Below are 19,809 nucleotides of genomic sequence, written 5' to 3'. Positions count from 1 at the left end.
ATTCTATTAGTGGCCAACGGAAAAAATGGGTACTTGAAGAAGTTTGAGTTGAATGAGTATTCGTTAAGCCTCATTGCTTGTTTTTGGCGTGTTTTTCAAATCAATTCAAATAAAATCATATTTATTTTTCCAAAGAACATTTGGAAGGATCCCCGAACAATAAGTGGAGACTGGTCCACTTGACAAGGGTTGGGGCCTACCTTTAGAAGTCATCTTTAACATGTTGTACATGTTCAATCATGTTACATACATAAAAAAATCAACAAGCAAACATACAGCAGAATCAAGAACACAGAGCAAAATAGCAGGCACAACCGCGGAATCAATGTCACAGAGCAGAATGATAACTTATTTACGATTACACTGCCATACAAATGAGAAAGAAACGTTTCATCAACATATTAATAAATTCAATATTTCTCTCAAGATATCACTCATCATGTAGAAAAAGTGTTGCTCTACTAGTATTTTTTATTGTTTTTTCTTGTTTGAGCAGGTAATTTATGAGCGTAAGGCGAGAACAGTAAAGCATTAGTTCCCCATAGGAATTTCTCCAAAAAGGTATTAGGCAAGGTTCTCTGGTCGGGTTTTGTATATGGGCATTTGCTCTGTCAAATCTGGAAGGGACGCTAATAAATTTTCAGGGTTAGTAATGCTTTGTTTGTATCTCATCGCTAGATGATGTGAGTAAAATTGAGATAGAAACTAAATTAAAACGATGGAAAAGCCGTTTAGTGCGCGCCTGGTAGACTTCATTGTCTATTATCGAAGAGCTTTCTTTTGGAGTTCGAGTAGGCGATTTAAGTTCGTTATCGTGGTTTCCCCCAAAAGAGGACACAGTAATTTATATGAGAGAGGAAAAGGGCATTGTAAATCTTTAGTTTGATGAGATTCGGTAAAAAGAAACAAAACTTCGCTAAAATGCTCAAAGATCTTGCAATACGGGAAAGAACATGATTGATATGTAGAGCCCAACACGTTTTTATGAAAATGAACCCCAAAAGCTTTAACGGAGTCGACTACTTGTCCAATGTTGTTACGGAGGACAAGACTTCCTTTTTACACAGCGCATAATTGTTTGGCTGAAAATAAAGTTGCCTTCGTTTTCGTTATTGGTTATCTCCAATGAATTTTACCTGCTCCAAGAGTTCAATTTGTCAAGACAATAGTTTACTTCCAAGAGAAGTGTTGTGCTAGAATTTGGGAACAGTATTGTCGTGTCATCCCCATATATAAGAAATGTTGGTTTCGCACTAATCTTAATTATGTCATTGATGAAAAAGTTAAACAGCAGGCGGCCAAGGATGCTATCTTGGGGCACATCAGCATTTACACTTTTAAACGTTTTAGGTAGGGGCTGAGGAGCTGAAGGGGTCTACCCTGTATTTCATGTTGCTCTAGGTTTTTATACAGCTCTAGTATACAGCTCTAGTTTGATCAATCGTGACATAGGTGGACACATAAATGTTTAAATGGCCACGAATAATTCGTACATAAATTTTGCACGTCCTAACCTACATCTATTCATTAATATAAGTACGCCAGCCTTTTTTATAGTTCAGTCGGAGAATCTCGAAGTTTGAACCGGTTGTAGATGAGCTTTAAGGCTTTTGTATTCCTTCCAGTTTAGTTTTTTTATGTTTTGTGAATGGTAACCAAATAATATTTCCATATACAAGTAAGGATCGCACAAGGAAACTGTATGCAATGAGCTTAAGAGGAGGAGGGGCCTGCCGGAGCCGGTATCTGAGTTTATGAGTGTAAGCAAGTGGTGTAGGGCAGCTGATAAAACCTAACTTATGTGGGCGTCCAATCTCAGTGCTTCTGTTGTGATAATTCAAAGATATTTATGCTGGTTTACTCTCGTTATGGGAATGTCATTATTAAGTAGTAAATATTTGACCTAGCTTTTTTTGACTTGCGGAAAAGAATGTACGCGTTTTTGCATTGAGCGACATCTGCAATTTACGGCACCGGCGGACATCTTAAAAGCATTATTTGAAGGTACATGGTCGTTGGATGTGTTTATTTCTCGATAGAGCACACAGTGGTCAGCGAAAAATTTGATTTTCACTTTGTTATTTCTATGCAGCTCTATAATAGAGAAGAAATAAAATTTTTGCGAGCGCGCAGCCTTAGGGGACTCCAGATGTAACGGAGGGGGTAGCCGATATCACATTGTTGAATTCAACGTACTGTGTACGTTGAGTCAGACCATTTTTGATTAATTTAGGAACAGTAAAATTTTCTATGGTGCTTTGAAGTTTTTTTGGTATATTCCTGCGTGATACCTTGTCTAATGCTTTGGGAAAATCGAGGAAGATTGGGTCAGTTTGTTTTTGATTTTGAAAAGTTGATATAAAACAGACATTATTTGGTCATGTTTGCAGCTGAAAATTTTTACTATGTTCAAAAAATAGCATATAACAAAGCGTTCCTTTTGGCTGCATGCGTTTTCTCATTTGGGTGTGTGTGCTGACCGCAATGCTTGTTTCAGTGCTTGTTTTCATTTTGTTACTGAACTCTTACCTAATTACTAATTTCTTAAAGTCTTAAGGTTACTGTCTTCGTTTAATTAGCTGTTTACCGCTTTTTAAGGCCTTATAGGATGCTTGTATTGTGAAGTACTTTTTAAGACATTTTGTGGAGCATATTATGTACATTTTCCTTTCAGCGCTGCCTTTATAACACATTGCAACGCCCCACGGCTATTTTTCTGCTGTTCCTCAAGCTGAATGTTATGAAGAAATCCCGAGAAATAATTTCTGCGAAATAAGCAGCTTTGAAGGTCTTTGAAGAATACACAATCATTTGACGGCAACATATTTTTACCAAGCACGAAAAATCATCTTCTCTATTTTCAACCCCTATTGCACAGCAACACAGCTTTACCGAGCACCTCAAGTTGGATGGTGTAGTTCCAAGCGCATCGTGGAACGTTTTCTCTTCGGTAGTTCTACACATGTCTATTTTGCTGTAATTATTATACAAATGTTTTGTTGATAATAAACAACTACTCTTTTGTTCAGGTAGCCTGGTGCAGCATACGTACTGAATGTGTACATGTATAAAATGACGAGAAATAATTTATTCATTTTTCAGTGAAGGAAAGCATGCCGTATTCCCCTTGTGTACCTGAGGACAGCAACGAATATGTAGACATGGCATGCATTTCCAACCGATGTCTTCAATCTCTGCCAGTGTCCCTACAGCGCCTTCAACAACACCTATCAAGGGGCCAGACAGAAGGCTTTCTTCGAGAAGAATACATGGTCAGCACGAACGGCACCATGGTCGTTTTTATGATGATGGTTTTGTGGCTTCTCCGGGGAGTGAAAAACATGGCCGAGTCTAATAACATGTTGTGCTGAACAAAAAATAGTTAAATACTAGTTTCCCAGTAACCGAGTACGTTAAAAGCCTCCCGTCTCTAGACAAAGCTCAACGGTCCACATTTTGCGGCACCTGTTGTACTTAAAGCTCAGAAAGATGAAAAGCTGGTCGTCGAATACGATATTTGCGGATTAACATTCACGAGATGTGATGTTTCCTCAGATGGCTTAACAAAACAATACTCTCAAGAATCATGTGGACCATTATACACTGTTTTCGCCTTCAAGGCCTTGTATAACCAATTGAGGATTATGCGGGCTGTCTCTGGGATGAAGTTTGCTACGAAGTTTCATACTGCTTTTGCAAAGCACGAAATTAAGCGCTACAGAAGCTTTTATGAGTAATATCCGAGCGAACGTTCTTCAAATAATAGAATTGCCATAAGAATAAGCACTCGTTTAAACGCCTTCAGCTGTTTCAAAATTTCACGTGCGTATTTTCTTTAGGGGTCCAGAAAATCCAAATTGAGCACTGCCTACTTCCCGTAAAACGAGTCTTGCTGGGAAGTTTTATCCACGTTTTTCAAAGCATGAGTTGAAGTGCCTAAAGCGGAAGCCTTAAGCTGAGTTTATATTAAAAAAATTGTTGTACCTTATCGCTGATGCATTATAACAACTCCTGAGTGGCGTCTCGCTCAGTATGGTAATTGAATACACCCTGAACGCAAGGTCACGTAAGATTTCAAGAATATTGGCATTCACACCTTGAAACCTTTATTCATGCTGTCATAATCCGCAAAAAATGTCGCGGTGTTGATGGCATACTCTCTACAACGGGAATCAACTCACACGCGGGTGGGCATCGGTACTACTCCATAAACCACACCTAGCAACAAAGTAGGCTTCACACTCCTACCGATGGACTGCCTTTGTTCGCAATCTGTGGGGGCGTACTGTCTCTTCAACTAAAAGTCAAAGCAACTACACAGTTCCGCTTTCGCTAAGGAACATCACAGTTCCACTTTCGCTGTTTTAGTGTGTTTCTTTCCCTCGGTACAATTACAGATTACTCTTACGGAAACCACTTAGATAACAGTAAAATTTAAAAATCACTTTTTTGGTATTTATTCAAAAGAACTTACCGACAGAATTATTACGTTGCCGTAAGATGACCAAGCTCTGTAGTGCACATGCGGCTAAAGGGTCTTCGGATGAGAATCGGTCCCACAACAATTGCGTCAACTTTCAACAGCCACACCCTTTCTGCTCTTGCGACAAAAACTTGCGTACCTAAAACTGAAGCCACATTGACAATGTTTTGTTACACAACTCCTTCACACATGCCTTGAGCGTGCTACTCAGATTTCCGCATTTTTATTCCCCCTAATTTATGGTTTATACCTAGGTGTCTGGTTGCACCTAGTCTGCAGCTATCAACACATAGGCATGGCTAAAAGCTTTTTGAGTCTGCAGCAACAGCGGGTATAACGCTTTCCGTAACGTAGCTTTCTTATTAAGGTTTTATTTAAATTACTCTTTTGTTTTCTCTGCAAAACAACAAATCTATAAATTTTGATGTTAAGTTTATATACGCATAAAACTTATTTAAAAGAAAAAAGGTGCACGCTTGTGGGTTTTTCTCGATTGGCCTTTTTGACGTAATAATGATCTGCGTTCTTTCAACGCTCCTCAAAAGCACCAGAACAAAGGCGCTATTGCAAACCTAATAATTATTTCGAAATAGCGATTTTTAATGTATAGCTCAACAACACTTTTCTATGAGACAAAAAACAAGAAAATATTTACATTTATCTGAAGCACACCAGAGACCCTAACACGTGTTGCTGTACTTGTGCAGCTCGGCGAACACATTACTTGTGTGAGTAGCGACGCCGGTTTTGCGGTTACAGCTTGCCGTCTTCTCCCCAAGCACTGTACGTGTGCCTTCGGTATTACCGTCGCACAACCATTGAGCCTTCGCTTTGCCTTACGCTATCTTCTTCTAGCCAAACAAAGCGTGGGGAAGTTTTACCTCTTGAAGCAAAAATACAACCAGGCGTTGTCCAGAACAGGTGATTTTTCGTACTGAATTTTGGCAAAGTGTGACCGCTGGTAGAACTGGTGTCGCCAGAAATAGTTTTGGGGAGGGGGTGTAAAACCCCTCCAGTCGAGAAATCAGAAATGGTCACCTGTACCAAAACAATACCTCATTTTCTGGCTATTTTTATTTCAACTTATAGATTCATGGTGCGAAAAGCCTGGGCCGAAAAATCCCGAAGGTTTGGGGGGATGCGCCATGTTTAATATTTCGGTGTGCGTTCTGACACCGAGACACCCTACCCCCCTGGCTACCCCCTTGGGTGATGTTATTCGTAGGTGTTTCTGCATGACTACACTTGTTGTTTTTTTAGTGGAGCAGGACCTTGATTTTCTCTTAAGGTGGCTGTTTAATTACAACGGGAATTGTTGTCAACGATGCAATGAATACAATGTGTTGATGTACACGTGATCCCCATGGCAGGATCAATAACGGCCGAAAGTAATTTCTTCAAACGAAAGAAAATTGCGTCTTACATTACGGGTAATCTGCACTTGTGGGGTTAATTTTATCCGTTTGCAGCACCCTGTGTCTTGTGTTACATTTCAAAACAAATTATCGTTTCGGTTGTATACCGAGTCATTGTTGAGGTATTCGTGTTAGTAGTATAACATTCCTTCCTAAGCACCTGTTTATTTCTTCAGTCTATGCCAAAAGGACAACTGCATTCCTGGAACATCGCCGCGAAGCCACAAAACAAACCGAAGAATCGTGAAGAGCATGTGCTTCCATGTAAGGCCACCTTTACACGTGCTGATTTCTGCGCTTTAGGTTGTGTAGAGCATAAAAACAGCTCACTTTTTTTCTGGCTTATCCCTGTATGGTTAAAAGCTATAAAGGAATTGTTTTGGCCCACGATACTGGTTAACGTAAGGAAAAAAGTCGAGATGTATGAGCTACAAGGTTAAGAAGGCTCCTCCCAGTCCCTAAACCCACAGCTTGAATTACTACAAAACAGTGAGTGCATACGGCTTCATTCCCTTTTTTGTGTTTTATCACGGAGCTTGTCAAGACATTACTTCAGTAAATTTTATTGGAGACTTCCGTCAGCAAAATGTCTCTCGTACAGAAATAGGTTTTACTAAATGAATTATATGTAATAAATTATATTTATTGAATAAAAGCTATTTGTTAATTTTTTTTAACTTGAACCCTGCGTAAGCATCTAATTGTGCTTAGCGCATTCGAGCACCGAATAACGATTCAACTGTTTCTTGTGAAGCGGCTGTAAATGACGTTTATTTATCCCTCGTTTTTACCCTGCCATCAAGTCCCATTTACTCAGTGTTTTATGTGGCTTCAACAACTCGCACGAAAACATGCCTGTTAAAAGAAAAGGTTTTATTTGTCGAGACTACTTCGAACAGGAAGATGCATACGCCTCCAGTGAGCGACAGTCGAAAAAGTTATTTGTATTCATACAACGCTAGTATAACTGCTAATCTCTTCTGCATTCAAAAAAAAGGTCGGGTGATTGGCCAACTTCCCACCCCGGTTGCGCATGGTTTAATTCGTTGTTCTGGGGAACCCAAGGACACGGTTTTTTATCCCAGGCACGACGTCAACTTTGTAGATCGAGGTGAGAAACTAAAACGACCATCTGCGAATATTTGGGCACGCATTAAGGATCCTCAGGTGGTCAAAATTAATTCAGAGCCTTCACTACGTAGCGTCTCATACTAAAGGAGTAGGTTACGCACGTTAATTCCTAAAACATAAAATAAATGATGGCTGTATTCCACGCTGACACATGTAATGAGCTTCTTTCTGTAATTTACAGATGACCACTCCAGAGTGTTGCTTGTTCCACTGTCGGCGGGTGAGAGCACCGACTACATCAACGCGAACTACGTGCAGGTCAGCGCACCTTACTTGTTCAAAAAATACATTTTGAGTAGCTTATCCACAAACAAGTCTTTGTAAAAACTACATCTAACCAGGCTGGGTAAATCCGCACTGCATAGGAAAGCCAGCGCCGCCCATATTGCATGTCTGTGGTAAGCGCATTTTATCTCCAGGACGCGATATTCTATGGCGGCCTATCGGAACATTGTTGTATTTCCATTTTTGTGTATACCAAGCACGGCAGGGTAACTTGTTAGGTTCTATAAATGTAAAAATATCTATGGTCAAAAAAGAAATAAATGGGCAAGCGTACTTGTTTGCGACCTTATTACGTTGTTCACCATACACTTTTTGTATTCGTGTCAAGCACAAATCCAAAGACTTTACATGAAGAGCTTTAAGACGAACATCAATGCGGCGTTTATAGTTGCAACAGGAACCACTGCAGTGGCGTCAAACTGATTTCATATGTGGTGTTCCTGTAGCAATACTTTACTATATTTCTATTTACTTTTTTCTCAAACACTGCCTAAGAGTGCACCGAGGCTTATGGCAAGAAATGCCTGACGGGCCTCGGTGCCTTTACACGATACATTACATACATTCAGAATATAAAGAACCGTTCAGCTTTGCGGTTCTTTACATCAAAAGTAGGCTGATAAAAATAATGCAATAATAGGCAAATACAATGCATATATAGTGCAGATTGTACATGAACTGAGAAATCACTTGATGTCCACTCAATCCTTGTACGACAGTTATTTTGTCGCGAACAGAGTACCTCGTTTAAACACGCCCACATATTGTTAACCACCTGCCTAAGCAGGCTTCATATTTCTTCACAGGCGAAGAAAGAATATCGACGGCTAAAATGTGTCGCTGGGTATTGTTCGTAGCAGAACATTTTGCTCTAAATCGAGTGGGCAAACCCAGAATATACACTACACATTCTTTGAGCTCAAGTTATAAATTAGGAGAAGTTTGTACGCGCCTTTGGTGTACCCCTGAGCTCGCTGGGCTCGCAGTTCGCTGTCCTTCTCATGTTGGTCTGAAAAACACTTTATACCTTTTTGGTCAGCGTTATGCCAAGTGTCATTCATAAATCACTCAGCACTTTTATGTATTTCATACCCCTCATGATAAAGGCAATCTGCACCAGCTGTACACTTCAATTTATGAACTGTTTTAAATGATTTTATGAAGAAATAACTACGAAAAAAGTCAACTTGTTTGGACTTCACCCGATGTGTTACATGTCAAACTGAGCAATTCGTTATCTCGCTTTCGTTTCAACTTTTGCTTGCAGGGGTACAAGTTTCCGGGGAAGTACATCGCCACACAAGGTAACAATTTATTGACCCCTATGACCTCCTAATCCTTGCACTTGTCTTTAATTTTTTATGTTTAGTTTACTGAAGGGCCACCAAGGAAACGGAAAAACATTAGGAGTGGGGATATCCACTACAGAAAAATTCGGGAGCGACAAAAAAATCCCGGGACCCTTACCTTCGCCACTTACCTTAAAGCCAAAAGCATGGCGGTGGTTAGTGGCAGCTTCTTTATAGCTTTTTACTTGTTCACTCGTATTATCACATTTTTTTCTTTCGTTTCTTTGCAAATCACTAGGTAATACTTACGCTGGCCTATTCTTTTCTACATCGTCTTTCTTTTTTGTGGAGGGGAAATAAAAGTCTCTCTAAAGAAGTGAGCACTGGTAACATGGTTCCTCCGTCTTATCACGCTAATTATGTCAGCAAGCGGACGGGCACACGCCACAGCTTAATACAATCACGTTTCTGCACAGCTGGTATGCCGTTTTCTACACACGTGTAATCACGTTCTTGTGTTGTGCGGCATGCACTGTTCGAGAACTTTTATGTTCCTAATTCGGAGTTTTGTAAACTGGCCACATTATATCCTCCAAGATCCAGTTTACTAGCCCATCCCCTAAGAAATCGAGTGCCACCAAGAAAGGCCGAACAAAACCGTTAGTGCCCTTCCACTCTCTGGAGAAGGATGACCTGCGAAGCAGAACGCAGTTGACGGAGTGCACGAAGCAAAACACGTTTCTTTGTGATTTACAATTGAGCATGCGTCCTAGCCAATTATCTGAATGCATCACGGAAGAACCGAAGCTGCTAGCAGACAAACATGGAGATGTTTGTTCCACTCCTGCGTTGTAGGCATCTTACTCTTTGTATACCACACCAACCCAGTCCGCTCGAACACTGAAAAAACCTGAAAGGTCGCTGCACTGGGCCGTTACGTAAATATTTAAACTTTCCTCAACCACAACGAAATATCAGTGATGGCATGAATCCCATAGTAGCGCATGCACGCCCCTCCGTCCACTCTTAAAGCTTACACGCATAAACCGGCATCCGGTTATGTCCTCTTGCTTAAACATGAAATCCATCGTCGAAAATCTCGCTCTGGATGCATTTTAGTGTGAACAAGTTAAAATGGCTTATGTCGCCGTTAGAAGCGGGCAAGTTGGCTTTCTTACAGGAAAAATTCGCAACTTCTCGAGGAGCTGTACCTAGAGGTGGCAATGGCAGCGGCCGCGGCTTTCAGTTGTTTTCGTGCCCATTCGCTGTTTTGTTTGGGCCGACGCTTTTACAATTCCTGCTGTTTTCCCTCTAGGCGAGCTAAATGCGTCTGTACCATAGCGTAATAAACATGGCAGGCCTCGAGCATTATTAAAGCGGACAAACATGTGACTGTCCGTCTCCATCACAGTAGAAGACATCGTTCTATCTGTGTAACAACTTAATGATACCCAAACCGCTCGCTTTCGGGGGACGGCTGACAGGGCGCATTGAGCCATCAGAGTTCCGCGTTTAAATCTTCCAGCAGCACAACGGGCATGTCATCGGTAGCGGGCTGAAACCCACCTGCGAGTGCTCGCACCTTCCTTCCACCCCAGACCCGCGCACGCGTAAGCCGGCAAGCGGTGATTGGCGCATACTTACGCGTGAAATAGACCAGCGAAAATGTCACATGGAAAGCCTTTCAAGCTGAACAAGAATGATGGGCACACGCCGGTGTTCAAACAGGAAAGCTTCTCTCCACACGGGAAGATTTCGCTGGTACTGCGAGAGATAGAATTCTAGGCCGCAACGACTAGGGCTACAGGTTCGGCGGCGGCGGCTTTCGGACGTTTTTACCATAGAGTTTCTTAGAAAAGTATACTATAGAAGAAACTGTTCCTGGTAATTCATGTCGTCGTGGGGGTTTATGGGAAGACCCCAGTTTTCGCTTGGGTGTGGCGTGACAAATGGTTGTTTAGCGGTCTTTTATTTGTTTTCATCCCTATTCGTTAACACGCCTACGAGCTACGTGGAAGCCGAAATCCTTCCTGCTCTGTGGTAGCGGCGTTCGGGGAACCACCGGCAGTGCGTCATCATACCTGACGTTGGTTATGCTGCAGTCAAAGGACGTATGACAAAGCGGGTAATATGCTACCACGAAATTTCTAGCTGACTATAAAAAAAACGTACTTCGACGAAGACAAGATACGACAGATACCGGCGCCTGTATCCGTCCTATCTTGTCATCGTGCACGACTGTTTACCGCCATGTTTTCTTTTTGTTGTTAAACTGTAGCTGACGGTCGATGCAGCGGTTCACCACGAAGGAGTCATTTTTATAGGCACGCTGAAAATTTTTTTAAAGTCTTCAAACAAGTTATTATTTCGAATAATGGTAAAATTAAAAAATTAGAGTCTCTAATGAGTTTCCACCCAACCCTCCCCCTCAAACATTAACATTGTTCGTAACAACCACCTAGGCCTGCAGAATTGCAGGCACAACCGTTCCTGCAAAAATACGATTTACTTCTATTTTCCTTATTTTAAAACAGCCCGTTTTATTTTCCACACGCATAATTGCATATTATTCATCGCCATTTTGTGGCTGTTTAAAATGGGGGTGAATGAAACGTTTCAATCCAAGCCAAGGATGAAACTAAGGCGCGCGCATGATGTAATGGCGGCCCATGACGACACAGACAGCCTTCTTGTGAGCCGCGCAGACGCTACCGCCAGATTGCTCTTTAGTGTATATTGTTAGAAACTCTATGGTTTTTGTGCTGATTCACGCTTCTCTTGATTCTGCGAAGTCACTGATAACGGCACTACCGCCATTGTCAGAGCATTGTGCAACTTGTGAAATAGGCTTCTGTGGGGACGAGTGGGAGTAACAGTTGTGAAAGAGGGCTTTGGGGCGGCGGGGAGGAGCCGTTGAGCTTTGCCGTGTACAGAAGCTTCACGGGAATGAAAACTGGGTGGGTTAGACATATACTGCTTTCAAGTAAAACGACAACGTTTGCTTTGCTGCTGGCCTCTAATAACAACAACAAGAGCGCAAAGGACGCTTACAAAAAGACCGAGTAGACTGGACGAGCTCTTATCAGGTGTACTCGTGTTTCTTATGCATGACCGTGGAGCTCTTTTTATTTTTGAAACCATGAACCAACTGTCGCAACACAGCATTTTTGTAGCGTGAGCAACACTGGCCGAGGTTGAGCCGTTTCGCGTGGCTCCTGGAGAGCCGTGCTGCTCAACCGTGACACGTGGCATCCCTGTCCACTTGATAATCGTGCAATGGGTGGCCGGGTGTGGAACCGATGGTTCGTGTGCCGCAGCAACACCGGCGTGCGCCTGTGGGACCAGCTTAGCTACACGTGTCACATAATGCGTATACCGTGTGTGCGTCATTGAACCAGCATTAAGCATGATAATCGAGCTAATCCAAGACAACCATGAAAGCTGAGAATAACCAGCGGAACCATACCTCACGCCACGTATGTCCTGGCATATCGGCGCTAAGCCACTGCTTTTTTTTTGTACTAGCAAGTCGATGTGCTTCTATTGACTGCGAAGCAGTATACGATGCGTTTTTTTTAAATAAGCCAAATCCACCTTAGATGAGTTTGAGAAATATGTGGAAGTTTGTTACAGGACCTAAATGGAACGCTGTGAAAGCAATTATATGATATGTTCGACTTGTCATCTCGAAGAAGCTTATGGCCATAACAATTTAAAAATTATGCATTGAAATTCAGCAATATTAGGGTGAAAAATTTGCCTTTGGCTCGTAGTTGTTTGAAACACTCAAGTTGATGCGGCATTCAAATGAACACAATATTTAAATTGGCTTTCAAATGGGTGCGTTAGAGTTTTCAAGGAAAAGACATTAAAAATGCGCAACAGGCCTTCACGAACAGTGGAATTATACGGAAGGGAAGATGAGTCATCTTGTCAGCATTAGCAGCCCTTTTCCAAATCTTCCGTAGGATATTTGTTTTCGGGTACGCCTGAAGGCACTCATGAAATAAGCAAGCTCTTCATTGCCTTGCCATGAATTTTCAGAACGCTCCTCAAGAAGGCTGCTCATATCTTCTTTTTCACCCTAAAGTATTGGTTCGTACCAAAAGAAACGGAAGATGGATTTTCCACCGTTGTAAGCGGCGGCTGTTTAGTTGATGATTAAAATGCTAAATGTAGGATTAACAATATAATCATAACTGGAGTTACTACGTAGATATGGGGGAGACGAGATGAAATGATTGTTTCGCATCGCTCAATTTTATTCTTTTACATATTTTTCCGTTCCCTTTGTCGCGACGTCAGGGGACCGGTCTTTCTCCGACCTCCTAATTGCCATACGAATTCATGCCGTCCGGAAAGTAAAAAAAATATTCTGACAACACTCACGAAACGGTGCGAACAGTCAAGCCAAAATATAACTCCGATTGGGCGGACGGATTTGGCTTATTTGGACCCGTGATATAGCGAGATCTGACTCGTTTTATACGACCTAAGATCTGCGTACGCGCTACAAGGGCGTAAACTCACCTATTTTCGTGCAACCTCGTTTTTAGTGGAAAGTTGCCGAGTGTTTCTGGTCGCTGCAGTTTTCAGTTTTATCTGCTTTTGTTTCACTTTTTGTATATGGCCCACCTTGAAAAAGAACGCCTCATATTTCTAACACCCTCGCCCCCCCCCGAACATTCCGGTGAAGCCGCTTTCTCGGTGCCGCTCTGTGTATCCACCTCGCCACCACCGATTCTTCTTTTGGAAAATGCGCAGTCGGCTGACAACGGCGGTAGCGCCGTTATCAGGTGATTGCGGAGATTCAACAGAAGTACAAATGGGATTAAAACCGACCGGAAGTCTCCACCGTCGCCGCCCTCACTACAAATCATGTAGCCGTAGCTGTTGCCGACTCAAATTATACCCTACCGAGTAGCTGCGAAATCCTTCTGCTTGAAGGGAAGCTTCCCCGTTTGGAGCGCCAGTGTGGGCACATACTGTTGTTGAGCTCGAACGGCTTTCCGAGTGACATTTTCGCTGGTGTATTTCATGCGAACGTATGCGCCAATCACCGCTTGCCGGCTTACGCGTGTGCGGGTCTGAGGTGGAAGAAGAGGGGCGTGCACGCGCAGCTGATTTTCATGCCGCTAGAGCGGCCTAGTACGGGCAATATAGCAGTGGTCTGCACGACTCCTGAAGAGAACCCTTGAAGCCGGCATTATAAGAACAGTGCTCCGTCCTCCCTTCCCTTCCCCCCCCCCCACCCCCACCTGGCCTTTGGCCATCCTATCTAATACAGTTTCAAAAACAACAACTACGAACGAGAGAGAGAGAGATTTGATCGATTGTGTTGTTTAACGCGCCGACGCAACGCAGGCGATGAGGCGCGCTGGAGTGGAGGGCTCCGGAATAATTTTACCACCTGAGGATCTTTAACGTGAGCCGAAATCTCTCACACACGGGCTTTTGTGGCTTTTCGCCTCATCGGAAAGGCGGCTGCCGCGGCGGCAATCTTACCAGCGACCTGGTGCGCAGCAGCGCAACGCCTTAGCCGCTGAGCTTCGGCAGCGGGTATGAGAGAGAGAGAGTGAATAACTTTAATGAAGACCAGCGATGTTAGCCGAGTTGTCGGGCTGGCTTGCTAGGTTAGAGAAGAGAAAAAAACAAAAAAGGCAAAAAATTTCAAAACAAAAAGATGTCATTTGATGCGCCCAAAATTTTCAGTCACAAAACTCGGTCCCGTTCTGTGCTATGAAGAAACTCCACGAGAGCCTTCATTGTTTGTGTAGTATGACTTGGATTTGACCAAAGATCTAAAACAGTCCTCAGCTGAAGTCCCGCACGAAGTTGCCTTCGCTAAGGAAATATGAGTTTCTGTTTGTGCACGGTGTCCTTAGTACACACGCATATCAAATTATGAATGTCTTTCCGTGAGTCACATGGGGAACAATGAGGTGAAGATACCTGTTGGATTTTGTATATGTGATGTCCCGTGTAGGCCAAATTCCAGCGCAGCCTATGCAGAATCGATTCCTCGCGCGTGCTAAGCCCAGGTAGCATTCCGAAGGAGCACTAGGGATCAGTCCCGTGAAGAGATGCGTATTGCTGCCTTGTATCAGTCCAGATAGACATCTGCGCTCTTGATGCAGTTGATGAGGCGAATGTTGCCACATCCTTTCTTGTGAATGGGATCGGCAGAGGATGAGTGCAGAGACTGTGGGCAGATGAGGCGGCTTTGTCAGCTGCGTCGTTGCCGGAAACTCCGGAGTGGGCGGAAGGCCGTGAAGACCTGCGCTGTGTCTCCTTTGCATGGCTTTTGAGTCGAAATGATTGATTTCCCAGGCCACCTGTTATTGTGGAAGCGACATTAAGATTTGGAGGGCTGACCTGGAGTCTGTACAAACCGTCCACGGACTGGCCGGCTGCTTTCGAATATACTGAAAAGCAGCGCGCTGTCCGGCCAACTCAGTGACTTTCGTGGAAGACTTACGGCTCAATAGGCGGCAGATGGTAGTGAGCAGCGAAGGAATCGATATCCCTATCACCGATAATCTAACCATCTCTGAGCCATCAGTGTGAACGGGAGTGTGGCCTCGGTATTTGTTGTAATATGCTCCAAGGGGAAGAACTTTAGAGCCGGGGCTGGTATGTCCGTCTTCCGCTTAAATCCAGGTGTCGTGGGGACCATTTTTATTGTCGAAAATAGCCACAAAGGGTGAGAAGAAGCTGAAGGCTGACACTAGGATGGCAGAGCGTGCTGTATTTAGGAGACCCATACGTCATGTAACCAGAGGATGCCTATATTGCCTTGCCACAACTCGCAGTCGCGTCGAACTTGTTCCATTGCCTGCAAAGCAGTGGGCGGAAGCCGTCGGCTCTATTTCATGGTTCTCACTGTGAAGTAGTCATCGATACAAGAAGACATACCCTCAGTATTCAAGCCTTGAACCACTGTAGTATTCTCAAATTCCCTTTGGCGAGAGAAGTCGAGGCTGGGAGGCTATGGCGAAGTAAGCCTTCGCAGAGGGCATCGTATAGCCACAAAATAGAGCTAGCAGTGCATTCAGCATTAATGTTGAAAACCATGCCGAAAGTCTGCGTGAATGACGTCAACATCTCTTTTAGGTTGAGGATGTGCGTCGTCCATGTCGAATGGAGGTCGAAGGTAACACCCAGAAATCTATGATAGGTGACCTACGGTATTGGTACGCCTGGGCCAATTAACTGGTAGTTTGAGAAGTCCCGCTTTGTAAACGCTATGGCGGCGCACTTGGCCGCTGACAACTCAAGGCCACGTGTCAGGAGAAATTTTTTCATCCAGCTTACTGCACGCTGAAGTCTCGACTAACATGGCCATTGTGCTGGTGGGAGATTTAAACGCGGAAGTCTGATGGCTCAATGCACCCTGTCTCCGTAATCGATCCCCCGTAATCGAGTGGTTCGGACCTCATTAGGGTGTTACACAGAGAGTACGATGCCTACGACTGCGCCTGGAAACGGACAGCCACATGTTTGTCTTCTTAATTAAAGCTCGAGGCCTACCATGTTTTATTACACGTTGGGACGGACGCATGTCGCTCTCCTGGAGGAGGAGGAGGAGCAGGAACTCAACAAGCATCGGGCCGAACAAAAGAGCGAATGGGCTCGAAAACAGCCAGCCGCTGCCACCGCCGTTGCCTCCTCTAGTTCCAGCTCGTCGAGAAGCTGGGAATTCCTCCCGGAAGAACATCCGCTTTCGCGCTTCTTACGGCCACGCCAGCCGATTTTACTGGTTCAGCCTAAACAGCTTTAACAGTGACATTTTTGACGATGTCTTTCACTCTTGAGCAAGTGGAAATAACCAGCTGCCGGTTTATGCGTGTACGCGGAAGAGTGGAGGGACGGGGGTGCATGCGCAACTATATGTTTCATGCCATCACTGATGACATGTCCGTTGTGCTGGAGGAAGGTTCAAATGTTGGCGCCAAACAGCTAATGCTACCTGTCCAATGTTTTGAGTGGTCGAGCGTGCTGGGTTGTTGTGTTATACAAAAAGTAAGATGCCCACGTCGCGGGAGCAGAACAAACAGCTCCATTTGGTTCGTTAGAATAAAGCTCTGGTCCTTCCATCATTCATTCAACTAATTGGATAAGTATGCTCAATTGCAAATGACAAACAAACGTGTTTGGCTTTGTGCACTCTGTGGACTGCCTCCTGCTTGGCAGGTCGTCTGTAGACACAAATTTGTGGGGCACTAATTTTTTTATTACATTTAACTTTTTTACCTTTAAGGCTTAAGATTTCTTTACCTTTAAGGTTTAAGATTAAACGTGCTGTGTTATCACAGTGACAGTGAATCAGGCTTACCAGACTCTGGTTTAAATCCCACCAGGAGAGCTATCGGATGTTTTGCCGGTTTCGTGTCCGTTTCAAAGTATGCGTTTCGAGCGAGCCCTGGTTTACTAAAAGTGAACAGGATGTGATGTGATGCAAGCAAGCACGGCTTCTTGGAGCAGACGACCTTGGCATGTCTGACATGAATGTTAAGGTCATCGTCTGTTTTTTGTCTCGCGGGAGGAACAAAAGGGCCACAAGTAATGCTGGTTTATTCGAAATGCCTGCAGAAGCATTGCGCCGCCATTTCCGCCTCTCTAGAAGGACTGTGGGGTAGCTATGCGACGAGTTGCGAGCCGTACTTGGCTGGCGCAGCGCGGGCTCAGCGTCTACGACCCAGTGATAAGCACTGTTCTTTTCTTCGCTATGGCTGGCTTTCAGTCAGCAATCGGCGCGAAGACGCGGTATCGCCGTTGCAGCCTTCCGTTATCCGTTTCATCCACGCCGTCACCGTCAAGCGGTAAAATAAAACATCGTTTGCGAGTTTTGCAGGTGTTGAGCCGATGACCAAAGTTCTATAAGTGCGCGGTATGAAACTTATAAGCTTTTGTTGGCACTTCACGAATACACATATCAGCTTAACGTTCGTAGGCTTGCCGCGAGAAGCAGACACATATGTATTAAACAAAACTTCTGACCCCTTAAATATTCCTATACTCTAGGAGTGCCACAGAAATGCCAACGCCGTAACCACCCAATCGAGCAAGCTCGCAGCAACTGCGTCGATTCCTAAAAACGCAACTGAAGGTTATTGTATTTATTCACTTTATTGTCACCGGCATTATAATTGTGGTATAAGAGACAAAAAAACTGGGCATCCGTAGCATTGTGTACGCTTCATTACCCCAAGAAACGGCAGGCTGCCGCTGCCACATTTTGACAATCGTCCATTTGTTGTGAAAGCATTGAACTTTGTCCGAAAAATCTCATCATTCATATGTTTTAAAAATACGTTCAAGCAAACACTTATTAGATAGTTTACGATTTGTTTGCAAAAACAGTTGCGCAAAAATCAAACCAAACCAGGCCTACAACCGAAAGTGTGTCAGGATGAAACGGGCACGAAATTACCGTTTTCAAAACGGACAAACTAAAGAATACCAGCCCAGAAAATGTTCTTGTTTGTTATTTTTTAGCATTTGCAGTGGCGGCCATTTTCTTGACCTGCACCACAAACAAAAAGGATGGTTATTCTAGGATCAGGCCATATAGACGTTCGCATAAAATCAAAATAAATACCGTGTTGGTATATATCTCAAGTTGAGGATCACACAAGGAAGTGTGCGAACAAAGAGTCCCTGAGAATACGGCAACAAAAAGTTCTTGGGTATTGAAAACGCATCATTGAGATGTAAAAAGAATTGGCGATATTGCCAGTACACTTGTTTAGCAAATACACCTGTAGTTAGTGTTATAAAGTACCTTCGCAGTAGACGAGAAAATAAATAAAATCGTTAGGTTTTTAACGGCTCAAAGAAGGTTGCATATTTAGGTTTATAAATTTAAAATTTTTAAATTTAAGCACGGTTACGAAAAACATCAGACTATTAGATAACAGTTTAAAGCCATTCCTTTTTTATCGCTCCGATAACCGGAGGAGATAATTAAACAACGATTCAGCGATACACATCGCATGTTGGTGTAGAGAAAAAAAGACGAACTCACTTATTGCGTTTTGAGGGATGCTTTTTATTTTTCGGGAGATAAGTATTGGGCCAAGGGCATAGTACAGCGAAAAAAAAGACGCAAAGAAACAAGGGTAACGATGTTTTTTATATGTGGGCGTGAAATTTCAACAACCACCCCGCACGCCACGGTGTTACTCAGCTGTAATGCTATCAACCGACAAACAGCCTGCTATGTTTTTGACTAAAATACAGACATAGTTTCGGCAATTTCGCAATATGCTATCACGTCAGTATAGTATAAGGAGTCCGCGCAGGTTTTCGTAGCTTTTGCTGGTGTTCTTACTAATTTTGTTTGGTGGTTATAAGCTATATGCTAAGGGATCGCATGGTTTTATGGCAATTTCATAAAGGAGAAGGTCGCAGCGACAAGACATGTCTTCTGATTCATTTAGCCCTCTTCACGAGGAGATATGTGTGGCGTTGTGAGGATAGGCAATTTCTCCAGACCATGTAAAGAATTTCCACTGCACCCGAGCCCATTTTCTTTGTGTCTGTGATGCGAGTAATTCGATTCTTCGACAGTTTTTTTAGTTCTAGATAGTCAGGCAATTATTCCCTTCATTAAAAAAAAGATCGGAGTTGCACTTGCCTTGATGTTTTTTAGTAGTACGTGAAGTGCATGGCCAGTTTGAAAGCTTGAAATACGCGTGGTTTGACCTACGTTCTCTTCTCTATCTGTTGATAAGTGCAATTGTCGAAAAATATATTCCAAAACCCAGAGACAAACAACAGGGTACTGTGGGTATGCCAGTGGGGCAGCGACCCTTTCTAGCTTTTACGGCTTTGAAAAAAACTACTGCACGTTGTTGAGTATAAACGCAAAGGGGGCGAGGGAATCCACCAAACCGGCAGAACCACCCAACCCACGAAGTAGAACATGGAGAAAAGGGCACTGTGTTCGAGCAAATGATATAAATCATAGTGTGTATCTACAACATTAAAAGAGCACTGAGAAGTGGTAGATACAGGGGTAATTTCGAGGTGTAAGTTGGGCTTCATTCGGCATGCAGAAGCGAGATAATTCAGGCGAAATGTCTGACGATTGACCAATTGCAGCATCACGACATAGACGCTACATTATACAAAGAAATAAAACTAATAAAGCGATTGGCAAGAAATAAATAAATGTGAATGTATGTTTACTTTAACCTGTACT

General features: G+C 43.4%; 2 protein-coding genes across 3 annotated transcripts in view; both read left to right on the top strand.

Moving 5' to 3' along the window:
• LOC144162552 (receptor-type tyrosine-protein phosphatase T-like) overlaps window positions 1-19,809 on the top strand; it is a 616,771-nt gene that overhangs the window by 214,894 nt on the left and 382,068 nt on the right. The window lies entirely within an intron of this gene.
• The window catches only part of LOC144162167 (receptor-type tyrosine-protein phosphatase epsilon-like), a 128,549-nt gene that overhangs the window by 65,060 nt on the left and 43,680 nt on the right, over window positions 1-19,809 (top strand). Inside the window, exons 13-16 of the mRNA XM_077692647.1 lie at window positions 3,103-3,272; window positions 6,075-6,162; window positions 7,211-7,287; window positions 8,582-8,618. Of these exons, the coding sequence (XP_077548773.1) occupies window positions 3,103-3,272; window positions 6,075-6,162; window positions 7,211-7,287; window positions 8,582-8,618 (372 nt within the window). The remainder of the gene's footprint in view (window positions 1-3,102; window positions 3,273-6,074; window positions 6,163-7,210; window positions 7,288-8,581; window positions 8,619-19,809) is intronic.

Source organism: Haemaphysalis longicornis, unplaced genomic scaffold (genome assembly GCF_048455015.1).
Source record: "Haemaphysalis longicornis isolate Haplotype H1 unplaced genomic scaffold, Haemaphysalis longicornis Haplotype H1 scaffold_12, whole genome shotgun sequence".
NCBI lineage: Eukaryota > Metazoa > Arthropoda > Arachnida > Ixodida > Ixodidae > Haemaphysalis > Haemaphysalis longicornis.
Note: the sequence above shows the minus strand (reverse complement) of the source record. Positions and strands in the feature narration are given on the sequence as shown.